At 42.0% G+C, this 20,462-nt stretch overlaps 1 protein-coding gene across 2 annotated transcripts; it reads left to right on the top strand.

The window, feature by feature from the left end:
* The first annotated feature begins 677 nt into the window (after positions 1 to 677).
* MEIKIN (meiotic kinetochore factor) lies at positions 678 to 19,209 on the top strand. Of its 2 annotated transcripts, none has more exons than XM_079968140.1 (14): positions 678 to 973; positions 1,851 to 2,068; positions 6,328 to 6,418; positions 6,841 to 6,919; positions 7,910 to 7,970; positions 9,513 to 9,653; positions 10,458 to 10,574; positions 11,208 to 11,244; positions 12,144 to 12,199; positions 12,959 to 13,053; positions 14,764 to 14,910; positions 17,026 to 17,151; positions 18,449 to 18,572; positions 19,167 to 19,209. In XM_079968140.1, exons 2-14 carry the CDS (start codon positions 1,885 to 1,887, stop codon positions 19,190 to 19,192), a joined length of 1,284 nt encoding a protein of 427 aa, XP_079824266.1. In that variant the 5' UTR covers positions 678 to 973; positions 1,851 to 1,884; the 3' UTR covers positions 19,193 to 19,209. The 2 variants fall into 2 exon arrangements, with proteins under 2 accessions (XP_079824266.1, XP_079824267.1); XM_079968141.1 differs by lacking the exon at positions 678 to 973 and adding an exon at positions 1,004 to 1,133.
* The last annotated feature ends 1,253 nt before the right edge of the window (positions 19,210 to 20,462 follow it).

Raw genomic sequence — 20,462 nt, forward strand, 5'->3', positions numbered from 1 at the left:
AAGATATGGCTCATTTTACTATTTATCCACCCTTAATTTGTAGGGTCAGTGTAACCTTGGCTGTCAGCCTGTAATTCCCTTTTTACGACTTTGAGAATTGTTTTCTGCTATAAATCAGGGGGGCCCCTTGTCTAGGAGTAAAAATATCTTGTCAAGGTTTTTAGGCAACTGGTCTTCTAAGACTGGTCTTTTAAGATACAGGCCCTGATTAAACATATAAGCTTTAATAAAAATGCAGGCTTATGATTAGATGCCTCAATCAAACCACACACAGTAGGCCAAGCACAATGCCTGTCCAATAATCTAAAACATAAAGGAAAGGACACACAACCTTACCATGCGGTGACAGTTTTCTTTCTTACCAGACAGTGACAGTTCTCTCTCTTTTAAAAATTATATTTTTCTTCTTTTCAGTGTTTTTCTCTTTTCCATCCCAAATTTAAGACGGTTTGGCTGCGAGGCAAAGCTAACTCTTGGCCTCCACCTGCCCCACCCTCTTCCTTTCCTAATAAATTTGGGAGTCCTCCTAGAGGTATTCTGGGAAGAAGAAAGGAAAATGGCCGAACGGTTGAAAATGCCTCCTACAGGTAAAAATAGAAGGGGCTGAGGCCTGCAGGGGACCCCAGACTTAAAGTATTTATCAACACAGGTGCAGGTATGGATCAAGTCCTGTGACCTGCGTTTTGGTTTGACTCCTTTATTTCTGCCACGCCAGAAGCCTCAGGACCTCCTGGCTCTTTGTTGCTGCCATTTGTGTTCTCTCAGAATGGGGCTGAATTTGAAACCTGAGGCAGTTCTCAGTAGGGGAAGGGGAATAACCTGAGGCGAGACCGCTGTCTCCTCTCAGTTGCTCAGGCAGTATTTGTATTATTTAATCCTAATGTTTCATTTTCTTTTCGCTTGGTTGCATGATCTTTTGCCCATAGCACTGCAGGCAGTCACAGTTAAAGGCATATCCACGCTGAAACAAAAAGTGGGTTTGGACGTAGCATGCAGCCTGAGGAACCTTGGGAAGTGTAGTTCTGTGAGGGAAGCAGGGCTGCTTGCCTGACAGAAAATAGTCAGCACCTTCAAAAAGTTATAATTCACAGAGTGGGCAGGGAACAGTAGCAACAGTTGACAGTGATTTTTAGGTATGTGTTGCAGAAAGGGTATAAGTGTGGTGCGAAGGAGGTGGTAACATTCAGCAACAAAATCCTATCATAACTAGATTTAAACCAGCTTAATAGTCATCCCATATCCATTTGGCAGTTTTCTCTCACATGAATCCACAAATAATCCTGGGAGCTGTAGATTAGTAAACAAGACTGAACTTTGGGAAGCAGAAACGATAGTTTGAGGGATGGAAATGCTTGGGATCTTTAACTCACTCTTGTTTACTAATCTACAGCTCCCAGGATTATTTGTGGATTCATGTGAGAGAAAACTGCCAAAGGTTTATATAGTAATTTGAGTGTAGGGTGTTTGGCGCTTGAAATTATATTCTAGCCAATGTTTGTTTTTTGAAGTGTGTATGTGTGTTAATTTGGTGAGGGGATATTTGGGTTTAGAATTGAACATACTCTCTGGCACACTGAGCTCCAGTGAAAACATTTCTGTTCTGTGGGGCTGGCAGCCTCTTTATACAGTGAGTTAATATAGGATAATATGGGGGTAAATATGGATTTGTTTAATCCTTCAGGGAGTAAGCCACAGGAGCTTAAAGAAGTTTCAAGAAAGCCAGCAATCCACCAATAAGACTCTTCCCTTCCCTAAAGGTCATGGTTTTGGTTTTTCCTGGCATCTGTGCTTGGATTATATTTTACTTTTCAGAACCTCTTTTCTTAGTATTGCCTCTTACCGCTTTGTAGGCAACATTGCTGTGAGGAAAAGCAAATAAAGAGGATGGACTGGGTGAAATTGCGTTCCTATTCCCGGAAGAGGCGGGCTCAACAGAATGTCCATTGTGCATCTCCTATCCCAGCTGCGGCAGCATCTGCTGCTGTAGGTAAAAGGAATGCTAAAGCCAAAGGGAGTCGGCTGTGCCTAGATCTGCTATCTGGACCTCGGCAGGAATCTCATGTCAGAAGTAATTGTTCATGCAACTACCTTGTCCTTCCCCATCACATCCCTGTTTGTCTGGATTAATTACAATATTTATTGTGTCTTTGCGTAGTGGCACAAAGGCCCTCACTACTCTACTGTGTACTGTCTAAAAATGTGTAAGGGTGAGAATGTACTCTTTACATAATGTAGTCACTTTATGTACTCTTAATGTAGTCACTCTTAATGGAAACACTTTATTGGTGAAATTGGTAGTGGGGAAGAGGGTGAGGTGTTTGTGAATGTGTTGGGGGCTTATCTCACCTGCTATGTCTTGATGAGTATTGTAGAAAGCCGCTTGGCCTGTTAAATGCATTACATGGGACACAGAGATGGGGCTCATTGCTTTCCTTAGTTTGGTTTGTATTCATAGTTTTTGTCACAGTTGCTCAGACCCTGACAACACTGAGCTCATTACTCCAGTATATGCTCCTTCTGCAACACTGAATGTCAACAGTGAACTCGGTCCTGATGTCAGTCTTTACCATCCCAGCTAAAAATCACCAGCTGCAAATACAAATCAACTGTCCCCAGGGCACACAAGGATGAATCCTACCCTTTGAGCCACCTCACAGTGGAATCCTGTCTTAGGATGCAAGCACCATTGAACCTAGTGAAACTTAAAGGTAAAGGTAAAGGTACCCCTGCCCGTACGGGCCAGTCTTGACAGACTCTGGGGTTGTGTGCCCATCTCACTTAAGAGGCCAGGGGCCAGCGCTGTCCGGAGACACTTCCGGGTCACGTGGCCAGCGTGACAAAGCTGCTCTGGCGAGCCAGAGCCGCACACGGAAACGCCGTTTACCTTCCCGCTGGTAAGCGGTCCCTATTTATCTACTTGCACCCGGAGGTGCTTTCGAACTGCTAGGTTGGCAGGCGCTGGGACCGAGCAGCGGGAGCGCACCCCGCTGCAGGGATTCGAACCGCCGACCTTTCGATCGGCAAGCCCTAGGCGCTGAGGCTTTAACCCACAGCGCCACCTTACTTCTCGGTAAACAGGCATAAGATTGGGTCTTGAGCCAGTTGCTGTTTTGCTTTTTCCAAGGTTCTCACTGTTTTTGAAAGCAACACTCCTATCACCTGGTGTTTTTCCAAGCTGTTGAATCCCCACCCTCTCAGGCCACTTTCTAAATTTATGGTGCTTTCTGGGGCTCCTCTGCTCAGCGCCATTCTCTTATAGTGGGCAAAGACTCCTGTACGCAATTGTGTGTTCACATATAGTCTGCTGCTGCATGCTAGGATTTGTGGGGTGATGTAGTGTGCCCCAAACTGACATTAGAAGTCTAGTGGAGCAGCCCTATGTCTTCTCAGGAGTAGGTTTGTAGCATTCTGCTGAAACACCTGCATTGGCTGCCCATATGCTCCCAGACGAGGTCCAGCGTTCTCTTATACAAAGCCCTGATCAACGTGAGTCCAGGATACCATAATGCTTCCCTTAATCCTTATATACCAGCTCACTCACTAAGATAATTTGGAGAAGTACTGCTGGTTGTCCCCCATATTTCAAAAGCCTGATTGACTTCAACGAGAATTTAGGCATTTAGGATACCTGGTTCCATTCTGTGAACTCTTCCAGCCTAGATTATTCAGGCATTCTCACAGTTAATTTTCAGGCATTTCTTGAAGATCTTTTTATGTCAGAAGGCCTATGCAGCTGCTTAAACTTTTGAAGATGAGCCACCCATTTTGTGATTATTTTATATTTTTATGGTATATGTTTTATTGTACATGCATATTTTGTTGATACTTTATGTGAGGGAGTTTTCTATAAATATTATACATAGCATGCATGCATACATACATACCGTCATACGGACTTTATGCAAACAGAACACTGATGTTGCCATTCAAGAGTGGTGGTTCATCCAAGTCTCCTCTTTTGGAAATTTTTGATGGTGTTCACAATTATTTCCCCCACACCTGCAATGGTTAGAAACAGCCATTTTTATAAATTGTGTGTGGGTGCCACTGACAACAACACCTGTTCTCATCTGTCGCCAAAATAATTTGCCCCTCTTGAAATGCAAAGAGCAGGTGGTAAATCTGAATATAGTTATGCACACTTAAGTCAGTGGTGGACTTTGGTCTTTCAGATTTCAGTGTCGTCTTGTGGGCAGCCAAAATTCAGCACCCCCCTTCCTCTCACCACCTGTTTGGCTCAGTTCAGTACATCATAGTTGTGGTTCCCCCTATTGCGGTAGAACCAGTCATGCTGCCCTAAATCCACCTCTGCTTAAATCCTATTGTTCCCAGAGGGATTTGCAGATTATTCTCAAATATTTTTGAAGTAAAGTGTTGCTTCATTGTGACATATCCCTCAGTCACATGACAAAAAGATCCTTGTTAGGGGGAGGAGGATAAAGACTAAGTATGGCTGCAGTCTTACCATATGGAGTATTTACCTGTGTGAAGAATAGGTGGAAATGTAACCTGTTGATGATTATTCTACCCAGTGCTTTTTTCTTGGGGGACGCAGGGGTACGCATACCGCTAAACATTTTGTGAATCTAGGTTTAGCCTCATTGAGGGGCGGTATTTCAATATGAGTAGGAAAATGAGAGCACCCCTAAACTTTTTTTTAAAGAAAAAAAGCACTGATTCTACCTAAACAGCTCTTAAAACTGCGCAGCAAAAGCCTTTGATCCAGATAGGCTTGGTTTACCAAGTGCATTAAATTGGACTGTCAGTAGGGGGAGCTTTTTGCCTTCTGATATTGTACTAAGTCTTGGGAGTATCAAGACTTGCCTTAATTTCTTTTTTAAAGAAACTGATAGCAAAACCTGATGAAAATTAAAAGGTGCAAAGGAGTCGTTCTTGCAAATCTCTGGAGAATGAGAGCTTAACAGGTGTCTTGATTTCACAGTTGTACTAGACCTTCCTTTTGAGAGCAGAAATTCCATTATAGTGCAACTCTGAGGTTTTCTTTTGCTCATTCTTTGTTGACTTGCTAGAGTTGTGTTGTCCGTAGCCAATACACAAACGAAACAAATGTGGAGTAATCTACTGACCTTGAAGAGAATCTGTTCAGGGTGGGTTAACATGCTTTTTAATGCACCCAACTGTATGTGCACATGTCTTTGCTTTGTTTGCATGCCAAACTATGGTGTATCAGGGCTGTGCAGACTCCTGAAGAGGATCTCACAGCTGCTTTACTTCCCCCAAGTCATTTTACTCCTGTACTGCGATGAGTTTGGGTTGGCTTAGCTTGTTGTACAAACCTAGGCTCATGGTTAAGTTCTTTCCTTGTTTACCATGAGCTGCAACCAAGAACAAACCATGTAGTTACTGTGACATATGAACTAGTCCTGCATATATTCCCATACATACCTAGGCAGCCGCACCAATTGCAGAGTGAGGAATGGTAGGCCAGCCTAGGCAAACTGTTTAATGGAGCATTCCAATAAATGATCCCGCCGTGAGGTTTAACAGAAGGGTAAGTAGGCCATTCACCCAGTGTTTAGCAATCTGCTGGGTGAAGTGTTTGCTGCCCTCCATTAAATGCAATTGCAGCAGGGAAGGGTGTTTCACCAAGCAGTTTAGCAAGCTGCACTTTGAAGGCCCTCTCCATTAAACCTCTCTTCAGCCATGTTTGGGAATCTGATGGGTAGATGGGAGCTTGCATCCAACACACCATATCCTTCAATCCTTGCCCCCGAGGTTTGAAAGCCCCATGGGTCACTTGAAGTCCCAACCATCAGGGCTTCAAAGGGAAACATTGCCTGGTGTCACTATGATGTCAGGTGGGCTGCATGGAGGTCGGGGACGGACTATGGGGTTTATGGGTGAAGTTTAAAGAATGGGGAGTTAGCCCAGGGGGTTGGTGAGCAGGGGCAGAACCCCTTGTGTGTGTAAGTGTGTGTGTATGCGTCTATGGAAATGTAAGTTGAGTGGCTAATATACACTCAAAGAAAATGTGCACATAATCCATGAAGAAGAAACTGTGTACATTCCCTGTTCAATATAAATAATCTCAAACAGTCATGGAGGAATTTTGCACATACTCGGGGCACCAGAAATAATTACATTGAAGCCCTTCACTCAGCACCTGTATACAAGTTGGGTGAATGCCAAACAACTGTGACGTCTTAACACAAAGAGATGATTCTTACTCTCTCTTTACAACAGAGCAAATCCTTTGGGTAAATGTAGGACTTTAGGTTAATATCAATTTATACAGTTTATACAATATTTGTTCTGTTGGATCATAATCCTGTGTTTGGCTAAATATTCACTTTTTTCTCCCTGTAGGACAAATTGGAAATGCCTTTAAAAAAGCATTGCCCAAAATTCAAGAAGCCTCTGGGGTGACCCAGATGGACTGTCTTTCAGTGGAACAAAGGTATAGATTCCAGTTATTCTATTATTGGATCTGGGGGAAGGTCTTGAGCACTTGAGGCCCCATAGATGTTGTTGGACTACAAATCCCATCAACTCTGACAATTGGCTATGCTGATGGCTTGGAGTCCAACAACTTTTGGAAAGCACCAAGTTCCACACCACCAGTCTAGAAACTGTCAATATGATGATGCAATTCAGCTTTAATTGTATTTATAGGCGTTATGGCCAGGACAGGAAGGACTTGCCTTGTTTTGAGCAACATCCCCAGAGCAATAATAATGCCAATTTCTGTTGTCATTGTGTTGGTTTAAGTTCAAATTAAAAGAAATCATTCTTCTCAGAAATTCCAGATATCAGAGTTGGTTTGAAATTGCCTATGAAAAATACAGGCCCATATTTGTGTTGTATCCCCCCCCCCAATAGCACTGAATTAAATGAAAATGAAAACAGAAGCATGGAGGTGAATAAAAGTATCAATAAAATGGGCACTGCTGTATTAAAGGTATGTATTTAATTGTTAAACCTCTTAAATCCCAACAAATCTATGTACTACTAGTAGGGTAAAAACGAAAGACTGCTGCACCTTCAGAGTCCAGCCAATCAAAATACATATACAGTATTTTGTATGCAGCCAGTGGTGTGTCATGGAGCTGGTTTGCACATCACACTAAGCCAAAATCACAATTAAGCCATGCTAGCTCCTAGACAGCATGGTAAGTGGTCAGGGATGATGGGAGTTATAATTCAAAATATATGGAAAGCACCAGGTTGTTTCTGTATGTATTCTGTGGTTCTGACTTTAAAGTGGGGGCAAATCCATCTCTCTGAGGTACGTGGAAATATCAGGGTTTGCAGTAGTCACCAGCATAATTAGTGTACCAGCCTCTCTGATTGCTGAGAATTTTAGTGTGGAGGAATATTAGAAGTCATACTGTTTCAAGTGGTTGGTGTGGAACAGATGAATTGTCATAAAGACCTATGAATATTGTCCAGGTACGTTCATGGTTATGCTCTATTCACATTGACTTGGATAGTAGCTGGAAATGTGCATCAATCACAATGAAATTTATACAAGTTGACAATACCACTATAGAGGTTCAGTGCCCAGGAAATAACCACCATATGGGTTCAGCTTTAAATTATTCTCGCTGTCATGTTAGTCTCCACACAGAGCCTCTGATCTTAACAGAGACTGTGCTTGGAAGAAATTCTGGGGCTTTGTGGTGAATGATAAATTCTCCCATTCTGCTTGATGACCTTCTGCAGATGAACAATTTACATAATTTAAAATTGCTTCCATGTGGCCGTTGATAATACATTTCAAATCCAAGAGTTGCACTGATCAATGTTAAGGAATATTTTGTTAATGACAAAACTGTGCAGAACTGTTTCTTTCTGAGAAATTATTTTCATGAATTTTGTATGGTCATAAGGGAAATCAGTTTTATCTTCGTCATACCTTGTCATCTGCATCTTTCACTGTTGTTCTTAGGATTCTTTGCATTTAAGCTCTGCAAGTAAAGAAAGTGCGAGATATAGTGAAACTACATCAGGTGAGTATGCTTAAGCATACTGGATCAGGAACTGTATTCTTCTAAATATTATTCCAAGTTCCCTAATGTGACTAGTCCTCATGTTAATATTTTAGTTCCCCCAACCCAACTTTAATTCCCCCAACCCAACTCTGTGGCCAGTGCTGAAGCTTTCCTCAGGAGCAATTCATATCACTAGTGTTTCTTGTTCAGCCTTCTACATAAGAAGAAGGAGGGCAGAAAAAAAAATGAATTATTGGGTGAACAGGAGTGAATAACCTTTGGCCCTTCAGAGGTTGCTGAATTACAACTCCCATAATCCCTGAGCACTTGGACTGCTGGAAGTTGTAGTTCAGCAACCTCTGGAGGGCCACAGGTTCTTCACCTCTGATCTAGAAATACCAGTGGGTGTTCTAGATAGCTTTGCTGAATGCTTGGGCTTCAAGTTGGTGCTAGCAGCATTGGTTTAGGTCATGTACTTGGTTATGTATTATAACTAGAGATTTGCAGACCTTTAAAAAAAACACAGAAAAAGTTTTTCCAGTTTTTTCCTATTTCTGAAAAATTGGAGGAAATGTTCTTCCCCCCACTATTTTTTCTTGGGGAGGGGGAGGAATTCCAGGCCTTCACATCACTAATTATAACAGACGTCTAAAAATTCAAGTAGATTTTGAGCACCAGTCTGTAGACCAGGATATAACTTTTAATGCCTTGCGGATCTGTATAGCCCAAATATGTGGATAATAACTTAATATTCATTCCCATCAACAATCCTTTTAATTGACTGCTCACAGTGGCTGATGGCACCTAAGTCCTAGTCTTATTTCCACCCTAATCATATTGTGCACTTTGGGTCATTTGGTCCACTGCCCATCTGATGAAGAAAAGGGATCGCCAGTTACTTTGTTGAAATCCTCAATATTCTTATGAAAAATTGTTAATATATTATAAACCTGTTCTGTTCAGTTTAATTAACCATTTTAAACCGTGGCACTACATAGAAATGGTGCTGTTTATCATTTCCATGATACCTACAGTATTTCTTTTATATAGAATAAATATATTACTGCTTATGATGGAAGCTGAACATTGCATGTATACTGAAACAAGTGCAAAGGTTTGAGTATTGGACTAGGAGACTATGGTTCAAATGCACTTTCAGCCATGAAACTCACTGAGTTACTTTGGCCCAGTTGCCATCTTTCAATCAAACCTCTCTCACAGGGTTATTGTGAGGGTAAAAGAGGGATGGAAAGAACCATGTGGATGTATGTCACCTGGAGCTCCTTGCAGGAAATTTAGGACATGTAACGTAATAATAAATGAAAACTAATCCAATTGAACCTATTACTGTTGCTGTTCTCCATCCTTCTCTCATGTGGCCTGCCTTCTGTTCACAGGACTATATTGTATAACCTATTGCAACATACAGTCTTTTTATTTCAAACTGAAACCCAGATCTTAACATTTGTATGCATTTATAGGTGCCCAGCATATTAGGGTACCTGAATGAGCACTTTAAGACTGAGCAGTGTCCTGATCTCATTTTCCCTTTATTTCCAGGAATGACTTTACCCACAGGTGTTTCACATTTTCTGCTGCAGTGTTTGGATGAAGAGTCTTCTCTGTGCTCTAATACAGAATCTAGTGATGGAGCAAGTACTTATTCATCACCTGAGATATTCAGAGATGAAAACACATTAGGTATGCATGCTTATGCTCTACATGTGGGAGTGACCGTTTGAGAAAAGCACGTGTGCTCTCATCTATATTTTTTAGTTGCAAATGTATGGCAGAAATTGGGAACCTGTGGCCCTCCAGATGTTGCTTTCTTTTCAGCCCCAGCAAGCATGGCCAATAGTCAGGGATCATAGTATCTTAGAGTTTGTAGAGTTTGAAGGGACCACGAGGGTCTTCTAGTCCAACCCCCTGTAATGCAGGAATATTTTGCCCAACATGGGGCTCAAACCCATGACCCTGAGATCAGGGTCTAGTAGACTCATGGTCTACTGACTCAGCTGTCCCAGAGAGGAAAAACATTTGGAGAGCAGTTGACTCCACATCCCTGCTGTAAGACCTGACTACATTGCATTTTTATTTGCTTAATCAAGCCCATCACATAGTCAAGTGGGGAAAGCTTTGCTAATTGATTGTTGCCAAATGCCTCTTAATTTGGTCAGAGAATGACCATTTAATCCAAGGCTAGAGTTCAGAGTGTCCTTGGCAATTCTTGACCTATACTACATTTTTTTGATTGGCTTAACCCCAGCACTGGGCAATCAACCATGCATCGATTGCTGAACAAGTGCTTCAAATTACATTCTCAATTATTGTTTGTAGGGAGGGGATCTAAAGTCTTTACACTTTATGCCATAATAAGCCAACTGAAATCTGTGGAGGTTCTTCAAGAGTGATCAGCTTACAAATGCAATGTTAGCAAACTTAGCATTGTAGAACTTCAAGCATTTCAGAAAGACGGTAGCAACCATATTGTGTTATGTGTTTTAGAAAAAAGCACTGGTCCAGAAGAATGCCTTGGGCACAGGAATTCAACCCTCTTGGATACCAGCAAAGCCATCAACATAGACAAGATGCCACATGTGCCAAATCTTTCACAGATATTGGGTAACCTTGAACATGTTACATAAGTGTTTGGTTGCCAGCTTGAGTTTAAACCTTTCTTTGATGCAGAGGGCAGCAAATGTGGGTGTCGGGAACTTGAGTTGGTGCTTCCACACTCCAAGTGGCAGAGTTGGATGTCTGGAAATAAAGCAGCTTGATGATGAGACCATGGGAAGACTAAAATGGTTTGAAGAGGAAAGATTAAGCATCCTAGACACGATTGGTCAAGCTACAGGGTGGGGCAAATTCGTATATCCTTTTCTTCAGTCCGTCTCCTGTGTCAAACCAGCATCTATTCAGGGCTGCCCCAGCTGCCCAGCGACTTACTATAACAACTTCATGGTTAGCTCCAGCACCTATTTTTCTTGGGGAAGAAGCACTCGGAACAAATGTCAATTTGTTTTTCTGTGAATTGACGTTTGTTCCAGTTCAGGGCTAAACAGCTGATTTTCCCGGGGAAAGCAAGGGGCAAGCGAAAATCCTCTTGGACCCATGCCTTGAAAGCACAGGACAAGCAGAAAAGCTCAGACCTGTGCTTTCTGGGCATGGGGCAAGCAGAGGTGTGGATGAGCCCTATGTTGTGCTGTATTGCTCTAGCTTACCTTGATCACACTCTTCACATTTGATCTCTTCTAGAAACCACTTTAGGAAAAAAAGACCAGAGCATTACAAGGTAATACCTAAGCAAAATATTGTTACATGCCACCCCAGTCTCCGAGCGGTGTGAGATTCCAGGGGTTCCCGGTGCTTGCCCAGGGATTGTGTTTCTAAAGAAATGAGCTATAGCGGAGACTGTGATGTCTTTAGGGTATACGGTTTATTTACACATACTGTATATACAACCTGAGTCTACGATGGAGGGGTTCAAAGCATTAACACTCCAAAAGGTTCTTGCCCTTCCCATGGCCATAGTCTTGGATGCCTGCAGAAATCAGCCATCACCCTCTGGTCAGCTTGCTATGTTTAACAGACTGCCACTTTTCTCTCGGGCTTGCTGACACAGCCGGCAACTATTTTTTCTCCAACCGACGTCATCCCCAACTGCAATCCTAAAAACAACTGCTCTCCTTCCAGTTCTAAAACTCTACTTCAGAGGCTTTTGTCTTTCTAGCCAATTATGAGTTGAGAGAGGGGGTCGAGTATCTGACACCCAGGAATTATAAGCAGGGTCCAGGAATTAGAAAGGGAATTCAGGCACCCCACAAACGCATAACAATATTTTTTTGTGACTGCTCTCTTTTTTAGAGACTGTATATATGCAATGCTTGGAGTAATGACTCTGATTGTGGCAGCTACATAAAGCACTGCCTTTGCCATGGCCATTAAGAAGCAACAGCTGTAGCCAGGGAAATCCCCTCTCGCAAAGAGAACACATTGGTGGAGCATCCCATTATGGCAGAATTGAAGATATTAATTGGTCTGTTGACTCATTAGCCAGTGTATTTTCACTAGATTTGAAGTGATATTGGCCAGTTAGGAAAGAAATCACCTGGATCTTAATGGAAATTTTGTGAGCAGCTAAGCATATAACTACTTTCATACTTTCGCCTTTTTATTTTCTTACTGTGGCAGGATATCAAAGCAGAAATCACGTTCTGAATTGACAGATGTTTCAGCTGTAGTTGCAGGTAAATAATGTTATTTAAAACAAACAAGTTGCAAGTTATGTGACACGACTAGCAGATTTGTTTTTGCTGTGTGCTTTTAAAATAACAAGTTCAGGCCAAAGGGCCTGTGTATAATGATGACCCTAAAAGGTTGCCCCTCTTTGCCTGGCTTGGTGGCCCTCCTGGCATTGAAATTCCTTTAACTCAAACAGCTGCAGAGCCGAATAAGAGGTGAACATGGAAGCCAGCACTAAAGCAGAATGAGGGAAGTAAACATGCCATTGCCTCTTCCTCCTCAGTCAGGCAGTTAGAACACTGCAAGGCATGGCAGGAACACTGACTGCAAACAGGGAAAATGCTGGCGGTTTTTGAAAACAAAACTGCAAAATACAGTGGCTCCTCCTGGCTGCAGACTGCACCCCAGTCCTTCCTGGTTACCATGGCAACTGTGTTTGTGGACTCTTGAAAAGTGATTCATCCAGAGTAGCTCACCCCCACCCCATTTTCATATTGCAGACACACATACCATTTAAGAATCTCATTCCACTAAAAAAAAGGGAAAGAAAGAGAAAATTGAGTGAAAAGGACAAGCCACATAGTGTTAAGGGGTGGTTAAAAGCTCAGAAATTGAGGCCGAATGAATGGCTCTGCAGATCAGCCAGTAAATGACTGCAGATCAGCCCATGACCCCCAAACTGCAGCACAGAATTGAGACAGAGAAGTAGCTGGACCAATTTGCGCAGTCAAATTGATGAATTATTTTTCGTCCTGTTTTCTCAGGGAAACAAGTGTGCAAAATTTTGCCTGCAAAGGAAAAGACACCTGAATTGCAATCTTTTGGAGCCTCCTTATTGCCTCAGAAACAAACAAAAAAGGTGATGAGTTTAATGTTCATAGGTTGCCATGTGTGAATTGGGATAGTGGTGTGGTGGACATCTAACTGTAGTGACACAGCAATGGAAAGATAGCTCGGTAGAGTATGAGACACTTAATCTCAGAGCCGTAGGCCATGTTGGGGAGAAGATGCCTGCATTGTAGGGGGTTGGACTACATGACCCACATGGTCCCTTCTGACTCTACAATTCTATAATTTTATCCATTCTATCTATAGATGAATCTGGACAGAAGTGTGATAATAGTCTCCAGCTGACTGTAGTCCTTTCATTCGTTTTTTAAAAATCCAGTAGGGGGTCATCATGGGTTTACTGGGGAGGGGGCTGTAGTCCTGGCACACTGCCTGGCCCCATCTTTAGATGAGCATTCTGTTACCCTGGATCAGTCACCCGGCCCAAGGGGCAGGGGCAGGAGCTCAAGCAAGTAATCACATGATGGCACCTTAGTGCCAGTGCTGAGTGAAGGGGGCTACACTTGATGCTACAACTTCAGAATAGGTGCAGGTCATGCTATGGTGGCGCAGTGGGATTGTTAACCCTTCCCCTGCTTGCTGACTCTGCTCTCACAATTCTTCCCTGGTCCTCCCCATGCACTTGATGGGGCAGCTTTCTGTGTTCCATTGTAAATTGAATTATTTGGGTGGGTAATGATTAAGCACCTCTTGTTTTCTTACTTTTGAAGTTGGATTTCAAGTTGATCTCGTGGAAATCATTGGAACATCCAATTATAAAACAGCAGAATTAAGGTTGTCCCTTCAACCTGTCTTAAATAGCCACCCAAATAAACATGTTCTGGTAACTTAGGCTCTAAATTTGGTAAACCTTTGGAGAAGGAAGCTGCTATACCTGAGGCATCCTCAAAAGAAACTCACTGGGCCCTAGTGGTACAAATTCAGTTTTTTCATATATTATAGAAAGGTGCTCTCGGCTTATCTTTCAACTAATCTTTTTACATAAAATGAAACCACTTCCCATCTAGAATCTCTAGTCAGTGGCTATTACTTTTTCTTCTAAGTGGGCGTGGTTATCTTTTCTTCTGTGTAACTCCTTAAATAGTTGACAGTGTGAGCTCAGTGAAGGCCAAAGTAGAGGGGCAAACCACTCCCTAGCAGAATTTTCCTTTTACAAATATGTTTGTGTGTGTGTGGTCTTGATCAAAATAAAGGGTGGCTTCTGTTCATGAGAGGAAAGCTATTTGTTAAAAGAAAAAACTGTGCAAAGACAAGCTTCATAGCAGATATCTAGATTGCTCCTCACATTGCCCTTTTGGCCTCACACTGAGATTTTGGAATTGGGAATTGTTAGTGTTCTGTGCTGAGATCATTTGGAACAAATGTCATGTTTTTAGTGAACATAAAATGGGTCAAGCACTCTATTGGCTGGCTGTCTTCCAGGGAATGTCATGTGACCCTAGTCCTAATGAAGTATAGTGCAGCGACTAAAACCTTGATTTAAATCTCATCTCTCCTCTGCCATGAGATTACTAGTTGGCCTTCAGCAAGCTGCTATCACTTTCTCCCTCCCCTGCAACATGAGGATAATAAGTGAGATTTTCATCATGCTATTGTTCATAAGAATTACTGAGATGTATACAAAGCACTTCAATTGCTCAAAATGCTATCTAAAACACTTTTAAGTACGTCCCTTACAAGTGTTGATGATACTACTATACAATTCTTCATGTTTCTGTAGACTAAAGATCAGCAACCCAGGAAAATGAAGTGCACAAAAAGAGTACTGTTTTCCTCATCCTCATCCTCTCCTTATGTATTGGGTCCAGCCAAATTTTGCGGAATCGCAGCTGAAACCTTAGGCTCTGCACAGCCAGGTACTGGCATGGTAAGTTGTTATCAACTGCTAAGCTTTAAGGGAATGGGGAGTGCTGCACTTGGGGGTTAGAGAGCTGCTGCAAGGCTAAGAAGATGCAGAAACTATACTGAATGGTGCTGTGGGAAATTACATCGCAAAAGCTGCCAAAAGACAAAAAAGTGGCACTAGTTGAACTAGGTGTCTGGAGACCTGGGGTCTTTGGGATGTTGTTAGACCCCAGCTCCCATCGTCTCTAACTATTGGACACACTGGCTAGGGCTGATGGGAGGTTGGGTCATGTTAAATAATATGGATAAGCCTTTTGTCGTCTGTGGGCTGAATTGGACCCATAAACACTCTTCAGAATTGGGAGTCTCTCTTCCGTTTGGCATGGTTCCACTGATAAGTGTACTTAGTGTTCAGGAAACAGGAAGTAGTGCTTCAGTTGGCTTTTCCATACTTACCTTTTGCCCCCTGCTTTCTAGGCGCAGGTCTGGGCTTTAAAGCTCAGTGTCTGAGCACTCCCCTCCCCCCCACCCACTTTCCCCAGGAAAACTCTCTCTTTAATGCAGAATCAAAACAAATGGCAATTCGGGTTTGGGGCAAATTGCCATTCGCTCTCATTCAGTGATAAAGAGTGGGGCTTTGCAGGAAAAGAACTGGCACAAAAATAAAAGTGCTTGGATGGGGGGCATTAAAGCACAGACCTATGCCTAGAAACACAGCACAAAAGGAAGTCTGGATGAGCCCAGAGTCTTCTCAGACATGTTCACTTGACATTTTGCTTTCAGAATGAATTCAGAGTATCCTGCGATACAACCAAAGCATTCTGTTTACAGGAAAATCTGGTTATTTGTTTGAAATGGATTTCTCTCTTATAAAGGAATTCAATTTGGAAACTGGATGGGGCTGCAGGTAGATGTTTTATATGAAGGAAATTAAATATTTTAAAATTAACAGCAGAACAGATTGCTCTTGCTATTTGCTTCTGATAAACTTTTATGTCTGTATCGGAGAGCAGTTCCAAAGCAGTGAACATAGGAAAGAATAAAGCGCTGTTAACAAGTGCAGCACTTCTACAGACAGAAGATTTAGAGCAAAATAAGCTCAAAACAAATGTAACCATTTGCATTTATTTCCATGTGAATGATACAATGCAATGAAATGTTTTTATATTTAAAACATCAGGGTCTTGGTGTTGTTGTTTGTATCAGTTTCAGACGGCCATTTTCAAACCAGTTTTGTGGGCCAAAAGCTATATCTCATTTATCTGCATAATTTCCTGGCTTTTGAAATGTTTCTCAGTACTGTATGTGCTAGTAGCTGTTTTGAAATCTGGGGGCCACTTTAGGCAATACCTTTCCTGTGTAGAAAATAATCATCATGCAGGAAGAAAAGTACTTGCATTCATATAAAAATTGCACATATATAACCGTTGCGGCTTCCAAATATGTGGCAAAATAGATTTCGGTACTGGTGGCCAGAGCGTAGGGAAAAAGCTGTACATCTCCACTTACCTGTTGTTCAAACCACAAACTAATTTCTTTTCTTCCTCTTTACTATTTTATCATCATCATCATCATCATTATTATTATTATTAAACATGCATCTCTTAAGATACACAAAAGGCTTAAAAGAGATAGCGATTGGCTTCGTGGTAGTGTGTGGATTTCACTCTCGGTCTACTCTGTTCAGCGTGCCACACTAGATTTATTTAAAAGGAAAGAAAAGAAGCACAAACAAACTGTAAGATTGCCTTCATTTGCCTTATCAGTAGTTTAGGTCATCCTGAAGACAGATAAGTATATATTCAGAGATTCTCAAGTATTACACTAAAGGTTCCGCTCAATTCAGAAAAGCAGTATGCAAGTGTCCTTTTGTCTTCCTTCTGACAAACAACTGCAGTTACCCCCTAGGGCTATATAGTAGTGTGCTGGGAGAGAGAAGCTGAGTGACCTGTGACAGTCACGTACTGACAAAGAGAAGGCTAATTGTCATTCTTCCTCATGACTCAGACAGGCTGTATATGCAAAGTATAGGATGCCAGGAGGAGACTCATTTGAAAGCTTGCTTCACCTTTTAATTGAAGGATCTTAGATCTGTATTAATGAGAGTGCTGTACATTTTTGTTTTGTTTTGATATAGTTGGACTCTTCATCAGTGCATAAAGTCTCACTCGGTGAAGCTTCCTTGCCAAGCACAAGTCGTTCAAATGTAAATTCAAAAGAAGTCATTCCTGCTTCCCTGTCTCCAGAAAGTGTTATTCATCAGGTTATATCTCTATTATATTTTTCCCTTTGCGGCAGTGCTAACCAAACATACTTAGGAGAGAGTGTGTGTACATACTTTTAAATAGACAGGGCAGGAGAACATGTCAAATGATTCCAAAACTCAAAATTGCCTATCTATGGTAAGTGAGGACGGGATATTTAAATAGAAGTCATGTTGTGAGGCCTGTCCCAAACCTGTTTGACTATACAAGCAGCTGCCACAAAGAAAGTCCAATGTGGAGCTGCATTAAAAAAAAAAAAAAGCACAAGCAAGAATACGCAGTACTTGGCCACATCTTAATTATTTTAAACTTTTAAGATGATGCACTTTTGCTGAAAAAATAGCAGAACCAGGGTTTTTTTCCACCCAGAGCCTGTAGGGGGTGAAAAGAGTATGTTTGTAGTGAACACATTTAGGGCACCTTCCTGTTGGCGGAATGTCCTACATAACATGGCTTTTTCCAGATATTAAAATTACTACCATAGTTTAGTGTTATCGTTAATGAGCAGCACCAAGCCTTGAACTTGTGAACTCACCTCTCCTTTTCCTTTGGTACAGCCTAAAGGGGATTGGACGCAGGGACACATGTGGCACTGTGGTCTAAACCACTGAGCCTAGGGCTTGCCGATTGGAAGGTCAGCGGTTCGAATCCCCATGACGGGGTGAGCTCCCGTTGCTCGGTCCCTGCTCCTGCCAATCTAGCAGTTTGAAAGCACATCAAAGTGCAAGTAGATAAATAGGTTCCGCTCCGGTGGGAAGGTAAATGGCATTTCTGTGTGCTGCTCCGGTTTTGCCAGAAGTGGCTTAGTCATGCTGGCCACATGACCCGGAAAAACTGTCTGCGGACAAACATCAGCTCCCTTGGTCAGTAAAGCGAGATGAGCGCCGCAACCCCAGAGTCGTCTGCAACTGGACTTAACTGTCAGGGGTCCTTTACCTTTAAAGGGGACTGGAAGCTTTTGCTTTTAAACCAGCCATAATTCCTCATTATGTTCAAACTCGAGAGTATGTTCGAGAGAAATGATGCTTTGTCAGGATCAAATATGATTTACAATCCTGACTTTCTGTCTAACTGTTTTTGAACTCTTGAGTTTCCTGAGTTAAGATGCAAACAAAGGAACTCTGCTTTGCTTAAGTGGAAGCAAATGCTTCCAGGTTCTTCCTCGTGGCCCCTCTGGAGGAGAAAAGGGGAAGAGGGAGCATGGGAGCCCAAAGCTATTGGTTCATAATTCAGTCCTGCATCAAAGCCCAGTCTATGCCTCATAGGACGGCCTAAGTTTTGTTCCATTTCTTTCAGTGTCTACGTAACCCTCCAGAAATCTGCTGTATCATTAAAGCTTCACCAGGATCTAGACCACTGAAAGTTCTCCAACGCCCACTGAAAAGAAAAAGAGTGTTTCCCCCACCAGGAGCAACTGAAGGTAAAGCAGGACAGGGGATACAAAATATGTATTTATTGTGAGAACCCCTTACACAATGAAGAGATTTGGGGTGGTTGTTGTTTGTTGTTGTAAACTGTTGAAGCTCCTGTTTTTGACTGAAGGAATCCTTACTTGTAAGTATAGGTTGTGCCACAAAACTTCCCTTCTGTTTGAATCTACAAAACAAATTGCTGGGGATATGAAGGACATTGGGCTTGGACTTGGGTTGAAAGCCCAGCTCAGCCCAGAACCTGCCAAGTCACTGGGCAAATCATGATTACTCAAACATTGTGAGAGATGTAGCTGAATGGTAGAGCATCTGCTTTGTATGCAAAAGGTTCCAGGGTTCAACCCCTGGCTTGCCCAGGTAGAGCTGGAAATGTCTCTAGTCTGAAACTCTAGAGAACCACTGCCAGTGTAGATGAGATGCTTTCATGCAGAAAGAAGATCCCAGGTTCTGTCTGGCACCTCCAGGCCAGGTTGTAGATATGATGGTGGGTCTCCTGGGTGGCAGAAGCAGGGAGATTGGATAGCTCTGTAAGTCAATTAAAGTGATACGTTTTCTCCAAAAAGTGAAATTGATTTCTTTTTCAGATATTATTACCAGTTCAAAATACTAGATCTACAGGAACAATAGGTAAGCACTGCTGCATGTAATGTGGGGTAGGGGAGAGAAAGAGAGGGGAGCACCTTCTAGAAACCTCAGCAGCATCCTTCTTAACTTGGGGCCCTCCAGATGTTGTTGGACTCCCTCCCAGTTCCCATCATCCCAGGTAGCATGGACAGTGATCAGGGATGATGGGACTTAGAGTCCAACGACATCTGGAGGAAACTAGGTTGGGGAAGAAGCCTGCCCTGCAGCCGTATTATATGGGCAGTGGGTTCAGTAAAAAAGAAATGGACACCTAAGTCCTATCTGAACGAATGGGACTGATGTCCTTTATATTATGCTGATGCCCCAGTGATTTCAGTAGTTATTTTCTTTCTAACTTTTCAAAACATTTTGTTTGTCAGTGGTACATGATCTTCTAAACTGCAGCTTTATTGTCACAGAGTATTTAAAACACCTGAAAATATAGTGTGGGGGGGCCTTTATTGTTACCTTGAGAGAAAGTATTTTGTTTCTTTATGGACTGTTCTCTAAGGGTACAACATTTCCTTTACTTATTAAAGGAGAAAAAAACAGGAAATTGAGAACATGGAATGGTAGGAAGAAGCTGAGCTGCACGTTTGGATTTCGTTAAGTTTGAAAGTTAATGACACCAAAAAAGATCCTGAAAATACTTACAGTTCTGGTAGGTAAAAATAAGATCAGGAATTATAAAAGTTAGTACAAGTGTTTACCTCATGTTTTGTATATACCGCTATCCTGTATTGCAAAGCACTTCTTTATTGTAAAATGTGTGCTGAATATACTTCTGGTAGCTCTCAGCCTGATTTCTAAAACTTAACTTTAAGTGCTTCGGTTTAAGCCAGTTTAGGATAACAGCATCTACTTGTAAATCTTAATATTTCACATCAACTGGTCTTGTGAAACTGACTTGTGTGTGAATATGGATATGGATTTGAACCATTAAGCTAAGATGTGTATATGTAGAAAAACGAGATGCATTTTGTTAGAGTCAAAGTACTTGCATCTGAATTCAGAATGAAGTTCTAACCTTTAACATTTGGCATAAGAAATGCTCTGTTCCTACCTACTCATTTTGTGCAAGTAGACTCTGTGGTCTGCCCACTTAGGACAAAAAGTGTACCCTATGAAGTTTTGTCAGTAGCGTGATATTGACTATACATTTCTGTGTGTAACTGCTTAACCTATTTTTTTAAAAAAGTAGAGTGGTGGGCAGAAAGCTGCCCAAGTTCTGTACAGTACTGAATCTGCACCACTGC

Source organism: Podarcis cretensis (genome assembly GCF_951804945.1).
Source record: "Podarcis cretensis genome assembly, chromosome: 2".
Taxonomy (NCBI): Eukaryota; Metazoa; Chordata; class Lepidosauria; order Squamata; family Lacertidae; genus Podarcis; species Podarcis cretensis.

Coding starts and splice junctions, on each gene's coding strand:
- MEIKIN (XM_079968140.1), top strand. CDS start 1,885: ATGGACTGGGTGAAATTGCGTTCCTATTCCCGGAAGAGGCGGGCTCAA. Junction 6,920..7,909: donor TGGGCACTGCTGTATTAAAG/GTATGTATTTAA, acceptor TGTTGTTCTTAG/GATTCTTTGCATTTAAGCTC. Junction 17,152..18,448: donor CAGAAAGTGTTATTCATCAG/GTTATATCTCTA, acceptor CATTTCTTTCAG/TGTCTACGTAACCCTCCAGA.